The sequence below is a fragment of the Somniosus microcephalus genome, chromosome 16 (assembly GCF_052327205.1).
Source record: "Somniosus microcephalus isolate GS21.2 chromosome 16, FLI_Smic_1.0, whole genome shotgun sequence".
Lineage (NCBI taxonomy): Eukaryota > Metazoa > Chordata > Chondrichthyes > Squaliformes > Somniosidae > Somniosus > Somniosus microcephalus.
Genome location: NC_141002.1, coordinates 82,930,317 through 82,954,271, shown reverse-complemented (window position 1 = coordinate 82,954,271; position 23,955 = coordinate 82,930,317). Strand labels below are relative to the sequence as shown.

Here is a 23,955-nt window from a genome sequence, read left to right as displayed (position 1 = left end):
TGATCGCTCCGACCCAAGGGGCCTCGTACAAGATTGCTAATTAATCCTTTCTCGTTACATAATACCCAGTCTAAGATGGCCTGATCTCTGGTTGGTTCCTCGACATATTGGTCCAGGAAACCATCCTGTAAACATTCCAGGAATTCCTCCTCCACAGTATTGTTACTAAAGGTGGTGGGGTGCCAATCAAGCGGGCTGCTTTGTCCTGGATAGTGTCGAGCTTCCTGAGAGCTTTCACCCCTGCTTCATTCCAGGCATCGCCAACAAGGAAGACCGTGCAGGGGGGGGGGGTTGCGGGAAGATATCAGCGAGTCCAGCCTGAACGCATATTTTAACAAGTGCTATAGCAAAATACTGCGGCTGCTGGAAATCCGAAACAACAACAGAAAACGCTGGAAAAGCTCAGCAGGCCAGGGCAGCATCCGTGAAGAGAGAGAGAGTTAACGTTTCCGGTCTGGGACCCTTCATCAGAACTGAAACGTTAACTCTGTTTCTCTCTCCACGGATGCTACCTGCCATGCTGAGTATTTCGATCATTTTCTGTTGTCCTGGATACTGTCGAGCTTCCTCCCCTCCCTCATTCCAGGCATCGTCAACAAGACCGACCGCAGGGGGCGGGAACAGAGCAGCGAGTTCTGCGGGTCTAGCCTGAACGCACATTTTAACAAGAGCTGCAGTCGAGAATCCGAGCGCCGCTCTGACCGGGCTAACATCCGGTGAACTTGTGACGTGGTTTCCGGCCGTTGTTGGGCAGACTCTGAGGAAGTGCGACGTTCGTTGGTCTCGGATCATCATGGTAAATGGAGCCGGAGCCGGAGCGGCAGCGATTTTCGGCAGCCCGGTGTCACCGGCCGGCGCTTTTTAGTGTTATCCTATTGTAGTTGGTATATAGGGAGAGGGGGGGAAAGAATCCAACGCCGGCCCCCGGCCCAGCACGTGGTGCGGTAACGGTTGGGAGCGGTTCCTGAAAAGCCGCTCCCGACCGGACTCGCCCGCCCGTTAATCGGGCGAGAGGTGCGGTGAGGTGGGGTAGGCTGCGGTGGCGGGTCACAGATGCGCCATACCGGGGAGAATTGGGCAGCGCGCTCGCTCGCTCCTGGTTTGTTCAGGGGGGAGAAGGCTTGAATGAGAAATAAAATGGCGGTGTGTCAGCCCATTTCCCCCCCCCGACGGCCTGAGTGAGGAGTCTGGGGAAAAACGCGCCGTGCTGGACTCGAGTCGCACTGAGGCACAAAGACGGCCTCGCCGAAAGTTCTAGTGCTTTGGTGGGCGGGCGGAGGCTGGTCATGAGAGCGAGTGCGCAAGTGCGGCCCGTCTCGCCCAGAAAGTCACGTTCTGCAAAAATGTGAATCCATTGGGACCGGTCTCTCTACAACAACTTGTATTTTTATTTACTTGTACTTCTTACAATTTAATATACTGTATTTGCTGCTCACGATGCGCTCTCCTCTACATTGGGGAGACCAAACGCAGATTGGGCGACCGCTTTGTGGAACACCTGTTCAGTCCGTAAGGGGGACCCCGAGCTTCCGGTCGCCTGTCACTTTAATTCACCGCCCCATTCCCACTCTGATCTCTCTGTCCTCGGACTCCTACACTGTTCCAATGAAGCTCAACGTAAGCTCGAGGAACAGCACCTCCTCTTTCGATTAGGCACTTTACAGCCTGCTGGACTCAACATCGAGTTCAACAATTTCAGATAATTATCCCTGCCCTCATTTTTCATGCTGTATGATTTTTGCTATTCCCATTTGCAACATTTTATCTTCCCTGCCTCTTACAAAAGTACAAGATGTTCTTTCAATTCCTTCCTCCCCTCCTAAACTGCCGCCCCCCCCCCCGCACCTGCTTAATATCTGTTACATCTCCAGCTTTTTCCAGTTCTGATGAAGGGTCCCAGACCTGAAACGTTAACTCTTTGTTTCTCTCTCCACGGATGCTGCTTGGCCTGCTGAGTATTTCCAGCGTTTTCTGTTATTTCAGATTTCCAGCATCCGCAGTATTTTGCTATTGCATTTTTATTTATCGTCGCTGGATCAAAATTCTGAAACTCGTTCCCTAACAGCGCTGCTGGGGTACCTTCACCACACGGACTGCGGCTGTTCAAGAAGGTGGCTCACCACCGCCTTCTCGAGGGCAATTAGGGATGGCCAATAAATGCCAGCGACGCCCAAATCCTAGGAACGAATTTTTTTTTTTTTAAGTCCCAGGGCACTCCACGGGAGTGTCATACAAAAAATTGACAAGAGCCAAAGGAAGCGACATTAGAACGGGTGACCAAACGCTTGCTCAAAGATGTAGGTTTTAAGATGAGTCTTAAAGGAGGGGGAAGAGGAAGTTCCAGAGCTTGGCACCGAGACGGCTGGAGGCACTGCCGTCAATGGTGGGGGTGAAGGAAGTGGGGCATCTACAAGAGGCCAGAATTTGAGGAATGCAGAGCTCTTGGAGGGCTGGAGGATGGTAGAGATAGGGAGGGGTGAGACCATCGAGGGATTTGAACACGAGGATGAGAATATTAATTACGAGGTGTTAGCGGACTGAGAGCCAATGTTGTTCAGCAAGCGCGGGGGTGATGGGTGAACAGAACTTGGTGTGTTAGGGCGGCAGAGTTTTAGATGAGCTCACGTTTATGGAGGGTGAAACATGGGAGGCTGGCCAGGAGAACATTGGCATAATCAAGGTAACAAAAACAGGGATGAGGGTTGATGTAGGGGCGGACTCGGGCGATATTACAGAAGTAGAAGTAGGTGTTATTTGTGATGAGGATATGGACTCGAAAGCTCAGCTCGATATTAAGACCAGGTGGCTGCAAAGTGCCTAGTAGAAAGTTGAGCTGCGGTTCCTTGAGCGTCACTGGAACAGTGTAGAATGCCAAGAGGCCAGGGTAGGTGTAGGACGCAGAATTAAAGTGGCAAGCGACCGGGAGCTCAGCGTCTTGCTTGCAGACAGAACGGGGCTGTTCAGCAAAGCAATCACCTAATCTATATATGGTCACCCTGATGTAGATGTAATTGGTGGAAGTACAAGTAAATCACTGTCTCACCTGGAAGGAGAGCTTGGGACCCTGGATGGTGTTATGGGAGGAAGTAAATGGGCAGTTGTTGCATCTCCTGCTTTCGCATGACAAGATGCCAGAAGAAAGATAGCAGTTTTTCGGGTTGATGGAAGAGTGGGCTTGGGTGTCAGAGGAGCAGTCCCTTTGAAATGCTGATGGGGGGAGGGGGAAATGCATTCGGTGGGGGTACATTATGGAGATCAGGTTTAAATGACAACAGCAACATCAATTTTAACCTCTTTTAAAGCTTATCTTTTGTGTATGTAAAGAAGCTCATATAAACTCTGAGAAATTCTTTTCTATTACAGCTAGGACAGAAATCGATTGCAGTGACTGCTTTTCTGTTTGCTGCTGCTGTATTTTCCATCCTACCCGTTAGTGAAATTGCTCTGCTGTATAGAGTAGTGAAATTGCTCTGTTGTATAGAGTAGCTGCTCAGAGCCATATTCCATTGAGCACTGCAGCTCAAGTGAGTTGTAAGGCTTTAAATTCCTGCACATAAATCTGATGTGTGCGCATTTAAGCAAATATAGGTGGTTCAACTTTTCAATACAATAATATTTAGAGCTTGGAATGGCTCTCTGTCCTTAAAAACATTTTTTAAAAATGACTGGCTGTGATTTATTACATTTGAAATTACTCTAGTAGCTTTCTCATTCGTTCAAATTTTCAAAATTAATTTGATGGTTTATATGATTTGATTTTTATTGTTTCTTTTTTTCCCCATAGGCTTCCCTTTCATTTGCCCCCGTAAACATCTTCAAAGCTGGTGCCGATGAAGAAAAAGCTGAGACAGCCCGTCTGGTAAGCAATCCAAGTAATACTTTAAGTTTAATTCGTTGTTCTTTGAGGGGTCCAAAGTTAATAATTTTTTTTAAGTCTTGAGTTTTTGTTTTGGCATATTGGAATAATAACACATCTAACAAGACACATGTAGTCTGGAAAAAGTTTTGAAGCAAAATTTTAGGGAGGTGGGGGAGAAACGATCAGCTGCAAATTACTAGTAGGGGCTAGAATCAGGTTATTCTTGTGTTTATTTACCACTAGTCTTACCAGCAGTTTATGTCTGATTAATTGAAGGTTTGGATTGATGTTAACTGATTATGGTAGACAGTTGATCGCTGTACAGACAATCTTAGAAACTAGTTTAATTCCCTATAATGCAGTCAATGTTCAGAGGTCAGTAATGGGGCGGGTAGTCGAGGGAGATTTCTGTTTGGTTCAAAGTACTCTTCATTGCAAAAAATCTACAAAGTAGTCTATTTTAAAGAAATCTTAATTTTCTGACTTTCATTGGAACTCTGGATTAGGTACTTTTTTTTTCCTTTCTCCCTCTCACTGCTAGACCACTACATCATATCACCAACCAAATGTCAATCACATGCTATTCTTTAGCAGCTTGATTGAAAGTAACGGGGACTGAAACTTAGGACTGACTTGAGAGCTGATCCAAAGTTGCCTGAACACAGGAAACCAAACTCTCTCTTTCCTGTTGTGTAATAAAGTGTAAATAAACAATGTAATTATACTTTTGCACTAGACAAAACACTTTTAACATGATGTAAATGATTTGTTTCAGTCTTCTTTTGTCGGTGCCATTGCAGTTGGAGATTTGGTTAAAAGTACTTTGGGACCAAAAGGCATGGTAAGTAGCAAAATTTAGACTCTAAAGTTTAGAGTTTAATGTAAATTGAGTTCTGTGTGCACTTTTTGATAAGTTTATAGGCTACTGCAGATTAGGCATTTTTATTATTTGTTCTACCTTTTAACTTCAGCATTGGAGATTTACAGGAAAAAACATTCTTTGGGTGTTGAATGATAGAAGTGTTACCTATTCTAAAACTGGGTACAGCACTCAAAAAGGAATGATATATTATCTCTGTTCTAGGACAAGATACTGTTGAGTGGTGGAAGAGATTGTTCCGTGACAGTGACCAACGATGGAGCAACCATCCTTAAAGCCATTGGCGTTGATAACCCAGCTGCTAGAATTTTGGTTGGTAAGTTAATACGATTGCCGATTTTGTACACCAAATTTAAACACGACTTGAAATTACATTGGTAGAGACAGAATTAGAATTGGGTAGGGCCTTTTAAGTAATCTATTAGTAGTAGTTCTGTTGGCCTTGAATTTAATGTTCCTCTATGGGCAGAGGTGAGAATTAGGCTGACTTGAAGGTTTCCTCAGCCTAGGCTTTATGGTGTAGCTTTCTAATGTATATAAACACTTCGAACTTGGGGGTTGAGTTTCTGCAGGGAGTTCTCCCAAACGTTCCGCCAAAGTTATGACAGATAATCAAGCATCCTGTGGCAGTTAGCCCCATAGTGGCAGCCAAATAAGATGTGCTTACATTTGTGGAGGCAACATTGGCATACTGTATTCATTCATATGACTGTTGCGCTACATTTTGAATGATTTGCATGGTAAATGAAAGTTAACTCGAGGATTATTTCTGTTTGGCCCTTTTTTGTGTAGGCGCTTGGCAGACTGATAATTTTGGGGGGAACTGGGTGTGGTGGGTAAGAGGAAGAGGGGAAGGAAAAGCAGCTATTTATTATCTTGGCTGAGTAGGTAACATTGCTGCCTGGAGGGTTTTTAAATAAAAATGAAAGTAATTTGCTGATTGACTGTTCTTCTACTAACAGAGCTGTCCAAGGTACAGGATGAAGAAGTTGGGGATGGAACAACATCTGTGACAGTGTTAGCAGCTGAGCTCTTGAGAGTAAGTGTCATGCTTCCAGTTTGTGCAATTGCAAAAAGTTGCCAAGAAAAAATAATCCTTTTGCAGTCTTACCATTTTTGCATATTGCCAACAATTCATTAGGCCGGATTTTCCGACCCCCGCGGGTGCGTACGAAGTGTGTACACACCCGTAGGGCCTCGCAAGTGCCAGTTTCAGGCTGGAAACCTGCACTTGCGATTCTCTTGACAGATCATCCGCCTACCCGGGAAAAGTGCCTCTGTGGGTGGAGAGTTGCGCCTTTTGCACAACTTCCGCCTGCTGAAAGGCCATAGAACTCCTTACGCCTGGTAAAAGCAGGTGTAAGGCCTGCTTTTATCAGCTTTATAAGAGTGTTAAAAAATAGAAAAATTAAATTTGATAATCATTTATAAATTAAAAAGAATCTTCAAAAAGGTACATTCATTTTTAGCCCCTTAAAAACATTTAATTGCCCCCAAAAAAGTTTTTTAAAAATTAAAATATTTAATTATATGGAATTTTAATTATGTAATATATTTTAAAATTTATTTAATGTTTTAGTGTGTTTTTAAATGTGATCCCCATTCATACTTTTGACAGTTCTGTCCCTACAGACTTGTCAAAAGTATGAAGGGGGATTGCTGCCTTTGAGTGGTTCGCCTGGCCCACGTGACCCCAGGGGCGCTTGCGAACCGCATGCACCCCTGAGATACCTGGGCCTCTGCGCATTTCCAACAGGAGAGGCCCAGGATCGGAAGCCTCGGGATCTCCGGAACCAGCAGGTAGGTTCGTAAAAAAAAAAAAATCCGATTGGAGGCATCCGTCCGCAGGAAGCCTCCGATGGGAAATTCAAGGCCATTGTGTTGAGGTTGCCATCTTGTTAACTTCATGATTGGCTCCAGAATGAGAGATGGTAAGAAAAGTAACTTTGGAGTATTATAAATAAGATATATTTACTGATAGGTATTAAATGCCAGAATGAAATAGGGAAAAAATTGAGTAGCTATTAGTGCATCTTCAATTTGCTCGCTATGTTGCAAATACATTGTTGTATTTTCCACTTCTTGGCATGAAAGTGTTTTGAAATTCTAGTGGATTTTTTGAATGAAGATGAGAAACAATTTGCAATTATATACTGCTCATTACATACATGAAGATGGTAAAAAGTGTTTTTGGTAACTGAGCAGATGTGGGGGAGAAAGTTAAGTTTGGGGTGAAGCAGGATGCCACGGTTCTGCACTTCCTGGCTCAGGTTGAGCTGGCAGCCAGAGGTTGATGCATTTGAGGTTAGTGGCTTGGAGTTATTGACAGTCAGCTGGAGGAAATTTTGGCTCATCCTCAAAAATAACCTTTGGACCAATGGAGGAGACTCCCAAGATAGTTCTGGGTATCATAAACTTGCGTGTGGAAGCTGAAATTGTGCTTCCAGATAATGTTGCCAAGAGGTGGGATGTAAATAATGAAGAGGAGGCAAAATTATTGGCAGCAATGTAGTGCCTGTGTTTCATTAGATAAGAGTGGATCTAGGAGAGATCAGTGGACTGCAGACAAGAGATGGAGTGGTTGAATACTGAAAGCAGCAGAGAGGTTGAGGAACATGAGAGATGGGGAGCAACACACCCCAGGGTGCCATTTGTGATTTTGTTCAGTGTGGTCTTGTTTCTTTGGGCAGGGTGCAAGCCAGATTAGATGGTCTCAAATAAGAAGTGGTGAGAGATGAGAATATAGTTGCAAGACAACGGCATGTTCCAAGACTTTGGAGAAGAGGGATGAAGGTTTGCCCTAGGTTGGTGGTTAGAGAGCGTGGCAGAGTTTGGGGTGTATTTCTTGAGGAGTGATGGTGGGGCCATTCCAAGGTGAAATATAACGGGTTTGATGTTGACAATTATATGGGATGAGGTTGGGTGATGAGAAGCTGGGATGGGAGGAGGTTGAGGGGGCACAAGGTGGACTTCATGAACATAAGCAAATTGAGTTGTGATGATTCAGAAACTGCAAAGAATGGAAAGGCTGAGGGCAAAGGGAGAGCTGGAAGTTTGGGTTGGGGGAGTGGGGGACACGACAGTCAGGTGGCAGCAGTCGCAATGCAGGTGGCCTTGTAAGTCCAAAATGTTGTTCAACTTTGAGTGACCGGCGAGGTGGTGGCGGTCTGAAGAGATGGTTAGTGAAGGAAAGCAATTTGGAGTTCCTGCTCTCGAGGACAATCTTTTGACATATTCAGCGATTTTGACTAGGAAGAGGGGATGACAATACAACTCGGTGACCTAGTCAGAGCTGCTGGTGGACTTGAAGATAATAACATGATCTTTAAGTATCACCTTGACTCGATGGCAGTGCTCTCATTTGTGAGCCTGCTTTCAAGCACCAATCCAGGATTTAAGCATACAACCTAGATTGATACTTAAATGCAATATGGAGGGAGTGCTGCACTGTCAGAGGTGCCATTTTTCTTGATGAAACGCTAAGCTGAGTCCCTATCTGCCAGTTTAGGTGGTTGTAAAAGATCGTATGGCAGTTTTTTGAAGAGCAGAGCGTTCTCCTGGTGTCCTAGCCAACATTCATCCTGAGACGAACACGACCATTAACAGATTAACTGGTGGTCATTTGTATCATTGTTGTTTTTTGGGAACTAGTTGTGCGCACACTCTAATTTGGCTATGAAGCAGTTTGGGGTGTGTTGACAATGCTGGTAACACTGGGTTATTGAGAAACTATTTTCAATAAAAGTGATGGTGTGTGCATGAGCTGAATACGCTAAATTGAAGCTTTATCTGAGGCCAGTGGTATGTTGGACTTGAGTTGGTGTAGCCGAAGCACACTTCAATTTCAATGGAACAAGCGTAAAGAATGAGGCATTTAATGATTGCATGTCAAATAATCCAATGGAAGTGGCACTGCACATGGAGTAATAAATGACTTTCAATGAAGTATTCTAAATGTGAATTTTCATGTTAAATGATTCTTAATGACGACAGTAAATAACTCCCATTTTGGTTTAATGCTTCCACAAATGCTACTTTGTATCTGCCACTAGGGGTTGCGCAAGAGTGGCTCCGCCAGAATTCTTTTGTTATTTTCCTGTGATATTTCACATAGCCTCCACTTTGTGTCTTGGCACACTGTTCTGACACAGTCATTTAATGCATCAGTGCAATAAACTGCTGTTTTGGTAGGTCAGAAATAATTAATGTAACAAACGCGCTCCATTTCAATATCCTTTGAGCAGATGCTCTCATCACATTTTAGTTGCTTTTTTTTTAAATCATGCGTATCAGGATTCTTGTTACAAAGGAATGCTTGAGTTATGCTTAAATTGCTTTCCGGTGTTATTTAATTTATATTGTAGCCTGTCGTCTTAAGCCTTGAATTAATGGACTATCCAATATTACTGATTCCAAATAAATAATCCCTGGGAATGTTGCTATAATATATTTGGTTAGCTGGCAATAAAATTTGGTGCTAAATGATGATTTTTCTTTCTCTGACTATTGTTGATTATTTTTATTCTCAGGAAGCAGAATTACTTATCGCTAAAAAGCTTCATCCTCAGACAATTATTGCAGGCTGGAGGAAGGCAACCCAAGCAGCAAGAGATGCTTTGAAAAAAGCTGCAGTGGATCATGGGTAAGATCATTTTGTACTTTTTTGATGTTAGAAGACTTAAAGTATGAAAAGTGAAGGGATCTTCCTTATCAAACCACGTAAGATTTTATTCTGACTCAAAACATTGGTAAATGTTGTAAGCCAAAATCTTAATTTTGTTCCGTTGGGCCAAATTTCCCAGTTTGGAAATCCATTGACCAATATTTAAAGTCTATGACCTGGTAAGTTATTTTAAAAATGCTTAGTGTAAAATTAAATAATGTAGGACCACCTTTAAAGTTTTCAGTTTTGAATTCATTATATATACTTTATATTTCACATGGGGAATGCTGATACTAGGAGAGATTCCAGGTAGTTCAAACTTTCAAATCAACAGCCCATAATTAGCACAACACGTATCAAACCGCCTGTGGTGCTGTTTGATACAAGTTACTCGCCCCTGGTTCTCCAATTAAGTAGGGAAGACAGCAGCAGACTTAACTTGAATGTCTCATTCTTTGCTCCTCTGTTCTATTGTAATTTAATAGTACTTTGGCTGCACCAACTCAAGTCGAACACACCACTGGCCACCGATAAACTTCAATTTAGTGTATTCAGCTAGTTCATTGGGGGAAGAAAGATTGCATATCACTTACCAATCTTTTATGTTTAGTGCTCAGAGATAGAGAAATGCATGCAGTGACTTACCATCAGTAGGATGGTATGGTTGGTTGCATTATCCCCAGGTTTTTTTTGTGTGTCTGTGTACACACATTTAAAATGACAGTGTTAAAACGGTGCCTTTTCAACTAACTGGGCTGGTTAAACGGTTAATTCAAATTAAATTACATTTTCACAATCTGGAGATAATGAAACTTTCTGGAGCTGTGCCTTCAGTATGAAGGAGGAGAGTCAATTGTGCCCTTGCATCAGTGTGGTACATTGCTGCTCATTATATTTCTGTGTCATATATTGGGAGGATTTAAACTAGTAAGGGAGAGGAGCTAACAGAACACAGCAAAAGAAATTAATGGTATCAGTGGCTAATAAATGAAATAAAATTTAATTTATATAACTGTTTTAAAAGGTAGGCTTAAGCCGTTAAGGTGTGTGTGTGTATATGAAGTGAGAAGCATTTGCAACTTGTGGCTGTTTTAGTAGTTGGGCAAAATCTCAAAAGAGACATGATTAACCTCGATTCGCGTACAAATGACAAAGATTTAAGACTTCTGTATGGACAGACTAAACAGGAAATGAAGTTGAGTAGCTCTATTTCTTCAAGTGGAGGGAGGTAGGGGTTAAATAAAGTAAGGATAAGCTTCCCAATGAGCTAATCTGATGGAAAGTATGTTGTGTAAAAGGAGCAACAGTGAATCTAGGAGTTTGCTGTAGACCACCAAGTCAACGCAAAAAGCAGTTACTCAATGAAAAGGTAAGTAAGACTGATGTAAATAGAAATTCATATTAATGGATGCGTTTTCAACAAACCTAATATATACTGGGTGTGCCCAAACGGTTGAATATCTAGTAAATGCAGTGCATGACTGCTTTGTGACTTATTGTTAGGGATGTTACCTCTCAACCTGGTAATGGTAAATGACTCATTCTGCAAGTTTACAGCACAGGAAGTGTTCATTCAGCCCATCATGTCTGTGCTGGCTGTTTGCTAGAGCAATCCAAACTAATCTCACTGCACCATTCTCTTTCCCCATAGTGTTGTATCTTCCCCTGATTCAAATTCCTATGTGGAGAGATTGAGTAGAATGGGCCTACACTCTCTCGAGTTTAGAAGAATGAGGTGTGATCTCATTGAAACGCACAAGATTCTGAGAGGGCTTGTCACGGTAGATGCTGAGGGACTGTTTCCCCTGGCTAGAGCGTCTAGAACTAGGGGACTTAGTCTCAGGATAAGGGGTCGGCCATTTAGGACTGAGATGAGAAATTTCTTCACTCAGTGGGTTGTGAATCTTTGGAATTCTCTACCCCAAAGGGGTAGTTCTTGAGTATATTCAAGGCTGAGATCGATAGATTTTTGGACTCTTAAGGGAATCAAGGGATATGGGATCGGGCAGGAAAGTGGAGTTGAGGTTGAAGATCAGCCATGATCTTATTGAATGGCGGAGCAGGCGTGAAGGGCTGTATGGCCTACTCCTGCTCCTATTTCTTACGCTCTTAAATACTTATCCAATTCCTTAAGAATTGCGATAGTCCTTTCTGCAACCGCTCACTGGCAATGCATTCCATGCTTCAACCCTCTGCATGAAGAAATTTCCTCTAATTTCTCTCCTCACTCTTCTAGTGCATTTTTAATGACCCCTTGTCACTGACTCCTCAACTGGAGAAAATTGTCTTTCCTTATTCAAAACTTCTCATACTTTTTTTTTTTTAAAAAGACTAAATTTCCACTTAGCCTTCTCTTTCAGTGCCATAAACTTGCATAATGAGTCATTTACCGTTACCAAGTTGAGATGTAACATCACTAACACTGTAAGTCAAAAAGCAGTCATGTGCTACATTTACTAGATATTCAAGGGTTTATTGGGCACCCCCAGTATATATTAGGTTTGTTGAAATCGCATCCATTAATATGAATTTCTATTTACATAGTTCCAATATTTCAATTCTCTCCTGTTAACTATAGTTTCCCATCCCTAGCATCATCTTGGTGAATTTATGCTATATATACTCTTTTTTAGTAATGGGGCACCCAAAGCTACACCAAAACTGTGCAACATTATCATTACTTCTCTATTCTTGTATTGTGTGGCCCTATTTATAAAACATGAAATGCTGGTGATTTTTTTTGTTACTGTTTTATCTACCTGCACTCTTACTTCCAGGGACTTATGTATTTATACACCATGGTGTCTCAATTCATCTACGCCTTTCAGTGTCTTTCCGCTGAGCATATATTCTTGCTCCTTGTTTTTGCTCTCAATTATTACCTAAAATGGATTTTCCACCTGTCTGCCCATTCTGCTAACCTGTCAATGTCTCCCTGAGGTTTTTTTGCAGTCTGCATATTTTGCTGAATCCCCCATTTTTTTTTGTCAAATCTTGAGATTGTGTTCCCTAGCCCCAAGTCCGAATCATCTATATATTAACAATTAAAATCCACATACACTACATCTACTGCATAATGCAGGAAGGATGTTCCCGATGGCAGGGAGTCCAGAACCAGGGGTCACAGTCTAAGGATAAGGGGTAAGCCATTTAGGACAGAGATGAGGAGGAATTTCTTCGCCCAGAGAGTGGTGAACCTGTGGAATTCTCTACCACAGAAGGCAGTTGAGGCCAATTCATTAAATATATTCAAGAAGGTGTTAGATATATTTCTTAAGGCTAAAGGGATCAAGGGATATGGAGAGAAAGCAGGGACAGGGTACTGAGTTTGGATGATCAGCCATGATCTCATTAAATGGCGGAACAGGCTCGAGGGGCCGAATGGCCTACTCCTGCTCCTATCTTCTATGTTTCTATTACCTTTATCCAATTGGTCAGTTCAAAAAAATGAAGTTTCTTAAATACTACTTGCCTTTTAACAAATCCATGCTCGTTGTCTACGATTTTTGATAAATGTATTTCTAAATGTTCACTAATTTTATCTTGAATTATAAGTGATAGTTGTTTGCCCATAACTGATATATTAACCCATTTTCTCCTTCTCTCCCTCTTGAACAAAGTTGTTACATTGGCTACTCTCCATAACTATGCCCGAATTTGTAATTTTAAGGAGGATTGAAATTGTGCCAGAGCTCAGTTATCTCCTTTTTGACTTTTTTCAACAGCTGAGGCTGACCCACCTTGCTTTTTTATTTGCAACCTGTTCCTTTTCTACAGTTTTCTCTTAACAATTGTTACATATCCTCTACAATATTTACATTCTCACTTCCACCATCCTTGTAAAAACTGATGCAAAGTATTTATACAATATATCACCTACATCCTCCACAATTAGGATAGCAAAATACTGCGGATGCTGGAAATCCGAAATAACAACAGAAAACGCTGGAAAAACTCAGCAGGCCAGGCAGCATCTGTGGAGAGAGAAACAGAGTTAACGTTTCAGGTCGATGACCTTTCGTCAGAACTGGAAAAAAGCAGGAAATGGAACAGATTTTAAAGCAAGTTTAGGGGCTGGGAAAGGGGGGAGGGGATGAAAGAACAAAAGGGAAGGTCAGTGATAGGATAGAAGGCAGGAGAGATTAGACATTGAGAGATATTCAAAGCAAGAGGGGGTGGTAATGGGACAGGTTAAGGAACAAAGGATGGCACTAGATGAAGTGTGAATTGTGCTGGCAGAATGAAGGACAGCTGCCATGTTTGGGGGGGGGGGGGGGGGAAGAAAAAAGGCCAAACAAAAGTGTGGCTAAAAAAATAAAAAATATATATATATGTGATAGGGACCGAGGTTATGCTCTGAAATTGTTGAACTCTGTTGAGTCCAGAGGGCTGTAGAGTGCCTAATCGAAAGGTGAGGTGCTGTTCCTCGAGCTTACGCTGAGCTTCCGTGAAACAATGCAAGAGGCCGAGGATGGTGAGGTCTGAGTGGGAATGGAGCGGTGCATTAAAGTGACAGGCCACCGGGAGCTCGGGGTCACCCTTACGGACTGAACGGAGGTGTTCCGCAAAGCGGTCACCCAATCTGCGTTCAGTCTCCCCAATGTAGAGGAGACCGCATCGTGAGCAGCGAATACAGTATACTGAATTGCAGGAAGTACAAGTAAATCGCTGTTTCACCTGGAAGGGGTGTTTGGGGCCCTGGACAGTGGGAAGGGGGGAGGTATATGGGCATGTGTTGCATCTCCTGCGCTTGCACGGGAAGGTGCCAGGGGGAGGGGTGCTGGGGGTGGTAGAGGAGTGGACTAGGGTGTCACGGAGGGAGCGGTCCCTATGGAATGCTGAATGGGGAGGTGAGGGGAAGATGCGTTTGATGGTGGGATCACGCTGGAGGTGGCGGAAATGGCGGAGGATGATCCGTTGAATGTGGAGGCTGGTGGGGTGAAAGGTGAGGACAGGGGGAACTCTATCATGATTCCGGGAGGGAGGGGCAGGGGTGAGGGAAGAAGTGCGGGAGATAGAGCGGACACTGTCGAGGGCCGTGTCAACCACAGTAGAGGGGAATCCTTGGTTGAGGAAAAAGAAAGACATGTCGGAAGCACCAGTATGGAAGGTGGCATCGTCAGAGCAGATGCGGCGGAGACGGAGAAACTGGGAGAATGGAATAGAGTCCTTACAGGAGGCGGGGTGGGAGGAAGTGTAGTCCAGGTAGCTGTGGGAGTCAGTGGGCTTGTAGTGGATGTTTGTCAATAACCTATCACCAGAGATGGAGAAGTCGAGGAAGGGAAGAGTTGGTGATGGACCATGTGAAGGTGAGGGAAGGGTGGAAATTGGAAGCAAAGTGAATGACATTTTCTAGTTCAGGGCGAGAGCAGGAGACAGCACCGATACAGTCATCAATGTACCAGAAAAAGAGGTGAGGGAGGGGACCTGAGTAGGACTGGAACAAAGAGTGTTCCGCATTGCCCACGAAAAGGCAGGCATAGCTAGGACCCATGCGGGTACCCATAGCAACACCTTTGATTTGGAGGAAATGAGTGGAGTCAAAGGAGAAGTTGTTCAATGTGAGACCAAGTTCAGCCAGGCGGAGGAGGGTAGTGGTGGATGGGGACTGGTTGGGCCTCTGTTCAAGAAAGAAGCGGAGCGCCCTCAGGACATCCTGGTGGGGGATGGAGGTGTAGAGGGATTGTACGTCCATAGTGAAAAGGAGGCGGTTGGGGCCGGGAAACTGGAAACTGTTAAAAGTGGCGGAGGGCATCGGAAGAGTCGCGGATGTAGGTGGGAAGAGACTGGACAAGGGGAGAAAAAATAGAGTCGAGATAGAAAGAGATAAGTTCCGTGGGGCAAGAACAGGCTGAAATGATGGGTCTACCAGGGCAGTCCTGTTTGTGGATCTTGGGAAGGAGGTAGAAGCGGGGTTGGGGAACTATGAGGTTGGCGGCTGTGGGGGGAAGATCTCCAGAGGAGATGAGGTCAGTGACAGTCTTGGAAACGGTGGCTTGATGTTCGGTAGTGGGGTCATGGTCCAGGGGGAGGTAGGAGGAGGTGTCGGAGAGTTGGCATGTAGCTTCTGCTAGGTAGAGGTCGGTTCGCCAAACAACAGCAGCACCACCCTTGTCAGCAGGTTTAATGACAATGTCGGGGTTGGATCTGAGAGAATGGAGTGCTGCAAGTTCAGCGGGAGGTAAGTTGGAGTGAGTGAGGTGAGCAGAGAAATGGAGACCGCCGATGTCACAGTGGCAGTTTGCAATGAAAAGATCTAGAGAGGGTAAGAGGCCAGAGGGAGGGGTCCAGGCAGAACGGGAATTCTGAAAGGGTCAGCCGTGCGGTGGGAAGACTCCTGGCCAAAGAAGTGGGCACGGAGGCGAAGGTGGCGGAAAAAGAGTTCGACATCGCGCCGAGCTCGAAATTCATTGAGGTGGGGGCGTAAGGGGATGAAGCTCAGGCCTTTGCTGAGGACTGATTATTCGGGGTCAGAGAGGGGAAGGTCAGAAGGGATAGTGAAAACACAGCAGGGGGTGAGATTGGGAGAAGGGAGGTCAGAGGAAAGTGAAGGGGAAGAAGGTTCCGGAGAGGCGTTGGTGTTCAAGAATTGATGAAGCTTGCGATCCTTGACATCGGAAAGGAAGAAAAAAAGTTTTTTGTTGAAGCGTCAGATGAGTCGAAGGATGAAATGGAACTGTGGACCTGGACAGCTTTGAGATAGTGTGTCGGTGCTGCTGAAGAGAGAGGTCGAGAGTGTTCATGTGGCGCCGCATGGGGTTGAGTGTGTAACAATGAATATTTTGGAGATATTTGTAATCCTGGGTGGATCCGAAACACGAAGGTTGGAAGTTTAGTTGGAATCCACGTGGAATAAGTCAGAACCGGAGACAGTTACTGAGGATGTGGCTGTGAAACCGAGTCTTGGCAGATACCTGACAATTTAATTCTTCCACAATTAGACTCCCTCTTCAACCTTGAGTGGTCCGATGTCTTTAACTATTCTTTTACCTTTTTATATGCTTGCATAAAAGCCCTTAATATTTCCTTTTGTATTCTCTGCTAGCCTTTTTTTATATTTCATTTATCATACTGGGAATGGAACTAATGGCATCTTGGGCAATGACAGACATAAACATGATTAGATTTGACATTAACTAAGCTAAAAAAAAATAACTTTTTTAAAAGGGTCAACTTGAAGGGAATGAACAAAGAGTTTAAACTATTCGAATAGGGGGAGATGATAGTGCTGTAGAAAACATTGGAGAACAAATTATATACCTTTAAGAACATCTATAAACTGCTGAGCATTATCATGAAAAAGTTGAGTGAAAACAGGGAAGTCCCACTATATTTGAAACAAGTCATCATGGTATCTATTTTCAAAAATAGGCAATAAAACAAACTTTGGTAACTGCAGACGCATTAATCTTGCTTCAACCAGAAAATAATGGAACTGATCATTGGGAACTAAGTTAAGGATTACCTATATAACTTAGTGTATTGATTGTTATTTATTTCAGATGGAGAATGTCCTCTAGGACCATCCTTGACTTTTTTTAAGATGGTGACATCCAAAACGGATTTTGATGTAGTTTAACTGAACTTCTAGAAGGCCCTTGATATAGTCAAACATGAAAGGCTGATTTTAAAAAAAGCTTGAAACAGTGGGTATCGTAGGTAAAACTTGGAGCATATGAGGAATTGGCTGAAAGAGGGGAAGTACTTGGAGGATGATGTAAGGCTAGGGATTGGAATTCTCCAGCAATGTGTGCTGGGGTCTCTGTTGCTGTTCATGTACACAGAATTGCTGGGGAACAGTTGAAGCTTGTGAAATAACCAAAGCGCTAGTGATCTAGACAGAATTTGCAAGTGGATGAACTATTGCAAATTAAATTCAATACAGAAAAGTGCACGGTATTGGGAGGAAAAATGAAAGACATGATGAAAGGTGTTAAACAGGCTGCTGAAAGAAATCACTTGGGATGTCCAGACTAAACAAAGCAAATGGAATGCTGATTTTTATGGCCAAATTAGGACATTGTGCTAAACCTGTAGTGTGTTTTGGCCAAGCTGTACTTTGAACACTGCATTCAGTTCTGGTGAGTGAAGCTCAAGGGAAACATCCAAGGCCTACAAAACAGCACAGAGAAGGACCGTGATATTGGTCCTTAGTGTTAAAGGCTTGGATCATGAGGAAAGGTTTTAAAAATAAAAAAAACTTGGACTGTTCAGCCATGAAAGGAGATGAATGAGAGGGAACTGTAAGATACCAAGTGGAGAAGAAAATGTTGTTCTCGTTATCACAACTGCAAGACAAGGGGATAATGGGTACAAAGCAAATTCAGGAGTGATCAGGAAGCAGTTACTCAGAGTTGTTAAAACGTGGAACAGTCTTCTTGGTAGGTTAGTGGAAACAAAAAGTTTGAAATAATTCAACAGAAAATTGGATGTTGTGATGGATGACCAGGTTTCTATAGAAGAATCAACTAGATAGACTGGTCGCCATTATCTGTTGGAAATGGTAATGTCTATTTATTTAGTGTTGGCTTGGCTCAGTGGTAGCACTCGCTTCTGAGTCACAAGGCCATGAGTTCAAGCCCCACTCCGGGGACCTGAGCGTACAATTAAGGCAAACAATTCAGTGCAGTATTATTAGTGTGCTTGCATTGCCAAAGGTACCATCTTCAGGTTAACTGTTAAACCAAAGCCCCGATTGCTTGTTCAGTTGCACGTGAAAGATGCTATGGCAGTATTCAAAAAAGAGCTGGGAAGTTCTCCCAGTATCCTGACCTGACCAACATTTGTCCCTCAACTAACAACACCAAAACAGATTATTTGGTGATTTATCTGATTGTGGGACCTTGCTGTGCACAAATGTACTGCCGTGTTTGCCTACATAACACTGACAACGCTTCAAAAATGCTTCATTGGCTGTGAAGCATTTTGGGATGTCCTGATGTGAAAGGTGCTATATAAATGCAAGTTTGTTCATTTTGACATATGGAGAGACTATAAGATTCTGGCTTGCAATTGGATAATCATTATTTTGTTTTTTGAAGACAAAATCGGTAATGACATGCGTCTGATTTTCAGAGCTCTTGGATTATCGACCATAAAAACATGGTTCCAGTTTACCCATTGAGTCACTTGATCTTAATCATTAGGGCATTTTACATTGATAACTTGCATAATTATGTAGTTGCAAGAATTGAAATGAGTTTTGAGATGTAAATAAAGTACAAATTAGTGTTCTTGTACAATTGTGTTGTCTTGCAATTATAAAAGTTCTTGATATCCCCCTGGCTCCCTCTTATTATCAGGGATGATGATGCAAAATTCCAGGAAGACCTGATGAACATTGCCAGGACTACACTATCTTCCAAGCTGCTGACTCATCACAAAAATCACTTTTCTAGTCTGGCAGTGGAAGCTGTGGTCAGGCTGAAAGGTTCTGGCAACCTTGAAGCTATTCATGTGATCAAGAAACTTGGAGGGAGCTTAATTGATTCCTATCTGGATGAAGGTAGCGTATTTCAAAATTCATGGAAAAATGTTACGATATAGATAAATCTCTGGTAGGTAGAATAGGGTTCTCCTTAAATCTAGACTGATAAGTAATGAGTTTGAAATAGTGATACCAGTGTGTCGTTTAAAATGGCTTTCTGTGTGTAATCCGCATGCAGTTCACTTTGAAAGTATTCACACTCAGCCACAGATTGTACGATATTGTTGCACACATCTTGCAGATTTCCACAAAGTTATTCCTATCTTTCTCCCTACTTTCCCCTCCCAGGCCTTCTCATTTTCAGTTAGAAATCCCATAGATTATGGCACAAAACCACTCTATACTTAAGATCAGTTGCTGGTGTATGCTATGTCGAGACAGTGTTTTGTGACTGAATATTTATTCCTATGTTACACAAATGAGGGAAATGATAGTAATTTGACCGATTCTCCTTGCCTCCATTTTCAAATCTATAAAATTTAAATTGGCTGTGATTTCAGCCCGTTGAAATTTTGACATGAGCTAAATAGTTTTTTTTCATTCTGTTGACCAATAATGATAGAATAAATTTCTGTTATCTTTGCTACAAATTTTGCAGGGCTAGAGTATAAATGTGAGTAGTTCAGAGAGCGCTTGAATATTTTGGGGGGAAATGATGGTGATGTCTATACAGAGAATAGCTAGATAGTTCTAAGAATAAGGATAGTACTGACCTCTTCAAGACTATTTGAATCTTTTTTAAAAGTATGTACAATTGTTTGCAGGTTTTCTTTTGGATAAGAAAATTGGAGTGAACCAACCAAAGAGAATTGAAAATGCGAAAATTCTGATTGCAAACACTAGTATGGATACAGACAAAATTAAGGTGCGTGAGAACTGTTTGGGGGGTTCCGTTCATGCGGTCTTATGAAATTACATGTCTCCAATAAGCAACGCCCAGTATTTAGAATTATCTTTGATCATATTGCATCTTTTGGCAGATATTTGGTTCTCGTGTGCGAGTAGATTCTACAGCAAAAGTTGCAGAGATTGAACTGGCTGAAAAGGAAAAAATGAAAGAAAAGGTGGATCAAATCCTGAAACATGGGATTAATTGTTTCATCAATAGGTAGTCATGCCATTTTTATTAGAGCCTTGTGATTTGCAAAACCTTTCATACAAATGTGAGCTGAATTTTTTTCAATGAAGCATTGAAAACATCTATGTATGAATACACTTCAATTTTTGTATTTCAGACAGCTCATTTATAATTACCCTGAACAGTTATTTGGTACTGCAGGTGTTATGGCTATTGAGCATGCTGACTTTTCTGGAATTGAACGACTTGCACTTGTAACTGGTAAGACAAAGAAATAATTCACATGGGGGGGTGGGGGGTGTAGGCAACAACAACTTGTATTTATATAGCGCCTTTAACGTAGTAAAACGTCCCAAGGCACTGCACAAGAGTATTTTAAGACACAAAATTTGACACCGAGCCACATAAGGATAAATTAGGGCAGGTGACCAAAAGCTTGGTCAAAGAGGTAGATTTTAAGGAGCGTCTTAAAGGAGGACAGAGAGGTGGAGAGGTTTAGGCAGGGAATTCCAGAGCTTAGGGCCTAGGCAACAGAAGGCACGGCCACCAAAGGTTGAGCAATTATAATCAGGGGTGCTGAAGAAGGCAGAATGAGAGGCGTGCAGATATCTGCGGGGGGGGGGGGGGGGGTTGAAGGAGATTACAGAGACAGGAAGGGGCAAGGCCATGGAGGGATTTGAAAACGAGGATGAGAATTTTGAAATCAAGGCGCTGCTTAACCGGGAGCCAATGTAGGTCAGCTAGCACAGGGGAGATGGGCGAACGGGACTTGGTTCGAGTTAGGACACGGGCAGCCGAGTTTTGGATGACCTCAAGTTTACGTAGCATCAGAACCATTTGTTTCAAAAGATTGGTACCTGCTTTATGTACAGCAGCTCCTTTTCACTTAATCTCTCTCCATTTAATTTACTTTTGTTCACATTTTATTTTCCTGGCATCTTCATCTACAACTCTTTTTTTTAATTTTGTAAGTTTCATTTCTGTTTTTAATGTGGCAATTTGCATGTTATGGTGCTTCATAATATGATGAATTCATTGCCAAATGCATAGGAATCTTGCAGCCTATATATTAGATTTGTTTCTATAGAATCATAGAATGATACACTGCAGAAGGAGGTCATTTTGGCCTACCGTGCCTTTGGCGGCTCTTTAATAGAGCTACCTAATTAGTCCCATTCCCCTGCTCTTTCCCCATAGTCCTGTAATGTTATTTCCCTTCAAGTATTTATCCAAGTCCCTTTTGAAAGTTACTATTGAATCTGCTTCCATCACGCTTTCAGGCAGTAGATTCTAGATCACAACAACTTGCTGTGTAAAAAAAATGTCGCCTGATTCTTTTGCCAATCCCCTCAAATCTGTGTCCTCTGCATGCTGACCCTTCTGCCACTGGAAACAGAGTCTCCTTATATACTCGTTCAAAATCGTGAATGGTTTTGAACACCTCTATCAGCAGGTGATCAGGAAGGCCAATGGAATCTTGGCTTTTATTGCAAGGGGGATGGAGTATAAAAGCAGGGAAGTCTTGCTGCAGTTATACAGGGTACTGGTGAGGCCACACCTGGAATACTGCGTACAGTTTTGGTTTCCATATTTAAGAAAAGATATACTTGCTCTCGAGGCAGTTCAGAGAAGGTTCACTCGGTTGATTCCGGAGATGAGGGGGTTGACTTATGAGGAAAGGTTGAGTAGGTTGGGCCTCTACTCATTGGAATTCAGAAGAATGAGAGGCGATCTTATCGAAACATATAAGATTGTGAGGGGGCTTGATCGGGTGGATGCGGTGAGGATGTTTCCACTGGTGGGCGAGACTAGAACTAGGGGGCATAATCTTAGAATAAGGGGCTGCCCTTTCAAAACTGAGATGAGAAACTTCTTCACTCAGGGTAGTAAATCTATGGAATTTGCTACCTGAGAGAGCTGTGGAAGCTGCGACATTAAATAAATTTAAAACGGAGATAGACAGTTTCCTAGCTGATAAGGGAATTAGGGGTTACTGGGAGCGGGCAGGGAAGTGGACGTGAGTCTAGGTTCGGATCAGCCATGATCCTATTGAATGGCGGAGCAGGCCCGAGGGGCCGTATGGCCTACTCCTGCTCCTTCTTATGTTCTTATGTGAATATCCTCTTAACCTACTCTGCTGTAAAGCGAGCAACCCAGCTTCTCCAATCTCTCTCTGTAACTGAAGTCCCTCATCCCTGGTACCATTCCAGTAAATCTCTTCTGCACCTTCTCTAAGGCCCTTGATGGCCTCCCTAAAGTGTGGCGCCCAGAATTGAACAGAATACTCCAGCAGAGGCCTAACCAATGTTTTATTTAAAGGTTTTTGCAGAACTTCCTTGCTTTTGTACTCTCTGCCTCTATTAATAAAGCCAAGGGTCCCATATGCTTTTTATTTTTAACAAGCCTTCTCAACTTGTCCTGCCACCTTCAAAGATTTGTGTACATGCACTCCCAAGTAGCTCTGTTCCTGCACCACCTTTAAAATTGCACGATTTAGTTCTTCTGAAGTCTGTTGCTATCCTCATTGTTTACTACATTTCTGAGTTATGTGTCATCTGTAAACTTTGAAATTGTGCCTTGTATACCCACGTCCAGATCATTAATATATATCAAAAAGAACCGTGGTCCTCCTAACACTGACCACTGTAGACTTCCCTCCAGTCTGAAAACCAAAAGTTTACCACTATTCTCTGCTTTCTGTACCGTAGCCAATTTTGTATCCATGCTCCAACTGTCCCTTTAATTCCATGGCCTTTAATTTTGCTAACTTTTATTATGTGGTACTTTGTCATGCCTTTTGAAGGTCCATATACACAACATCAACTGCAGTACCTTCTCCATTACTTCATCAAAGAACTCAGTCAAGTTAGTCAAACATAATTTGTTGTTAATTTGCTGACATTCATTTATTAGCCCATACTTTTCCAAATGTCAATTAATTTTGTCTCTAAAAGTTTCCTCACCACTGATGTTAGGCTGACAGGCTGGGTTTATCCCTCCCCTTTTTTGAACAGGGGTGTAACATTTGCAACCCTCCAGTCCTCTGGCACCACTCCCATATCTAAGAAGGATTGGAAGATTGTGGCCAGAGCCTCTGCAATTTTGAGCCTTGCTTCCCTCGGTAATCTAGGATGCATCCCATCCAGACTCTGACTTTTCTACTTTAAGGACTGCCAACATTTTCAGTACCTCTTTATTTTTATTCTATCCAATATTGCTGCTACATTGGCAGCAGCCTCTTCTGGTGAAGACATATGCAAAGTCTCATTTAGTACCTCAGCCATGCCCTCTGCCTCCACAATAATATCTCCATTTGGTCCTTAATCAGTCTCATGCTTCCTTTGACTAGCCGTTTACTATTTATATGTTTATAAAAGACTCTTGGGTTCCCTTTTATGTTAGCCGCTAATCTATTCTCATACGCTCACTTTGCCTCTCTTATTCCCTTGTTTAGATCTCCCCTGTACTTCTGTATTCGGCATGTTCTCTACGGTATTATGAAAGTACATTTGTCATAAGCCTCCTTTTTCTGTCTCATTTTAACCTCTATCTTTATAAAGTCATCTAGTGAGCTCTAGCTTTGGATGTCTTACCTTTCCCCCCAAACCGCCACCTCTCTGAAGGCCTCCCATTGTTCAGTTACTGTTTTGTCTACCAATTTTTGATTCCAACCCACCTGGGCCAGATCCCTTTTCAACTCGCTGAAGTTAGCCCTCCTCCAGTTATGCTTGGTTGGCTCTTGTCCTTTTCCATAACTATTCTAAACCTGATATTATGATCTCTGTTCCCCAAATGCTCTCCCACTGAAACATTCTCCACTTGCTCCCACTTCATTCCCCAGAACTAGATCCAGCACTGCTTTTTTTCTTTGTTGGGCTGGAAACACGCTGATCAAGAAAGTTCTCTTTTCAGGAATCCCTTCCCCTCTTTGCCCTTTACACTGATACTATCCCAGCCTATATTAGGATAATTGAAGTCCCCCATTATC

General features: G+C 42.8%; 1 protein-coding gene across 1 annotated transcript in view; it reads left to right on the top strand.

Annotated features, from left to right (window-relative positions):
- Positions 1–659: 659 nt before the first annotated feature.
- cct2 (chaperonin containing TCP1, subunit 2 (beta)) overlaps positions 660–23,955 on the top strand; it is a 29,274-nt gene continuing 5,978 nt past the window's right edge. The window contains exons 1-10 of the mRNA XM_086009364.1: positions 660–796; positions 3,785–3,859; positions 4,635–4,700; positions 4,944–5,055; positions 5,702–5,778; positions 9,269–9,381; positions 18,705–18,907; positions 19,654–19,754; positions 19,870–19,997; positions 20,125–20,228. Of these exons, the coding sequence (XP_085865490.1) occupies positions 794–796; positions 3,785–3,859; positions 4,635–4,700; positions 4,944–5,055; positions 5,702–5,778; positions 9,269–9,381; positions 18,705–18,907; positions 19,654–19,754; positions 19,870–19,997; positions 20,125–20,228 (982 nt within the window). The 5' untranslated portion in view covers positions 660–793. The remainder of the gene's footprint in view (positions 797–3,784; positions 3,860–4,634; positions 4,701–4,943; positions 5,056–5,701; positions 5,779–9,268; positions 9,382–18,704; positions 18,908–19,653; positions 19,755–19,869; positions 19,998–20,124; positions 20,229–23,955) is intronic.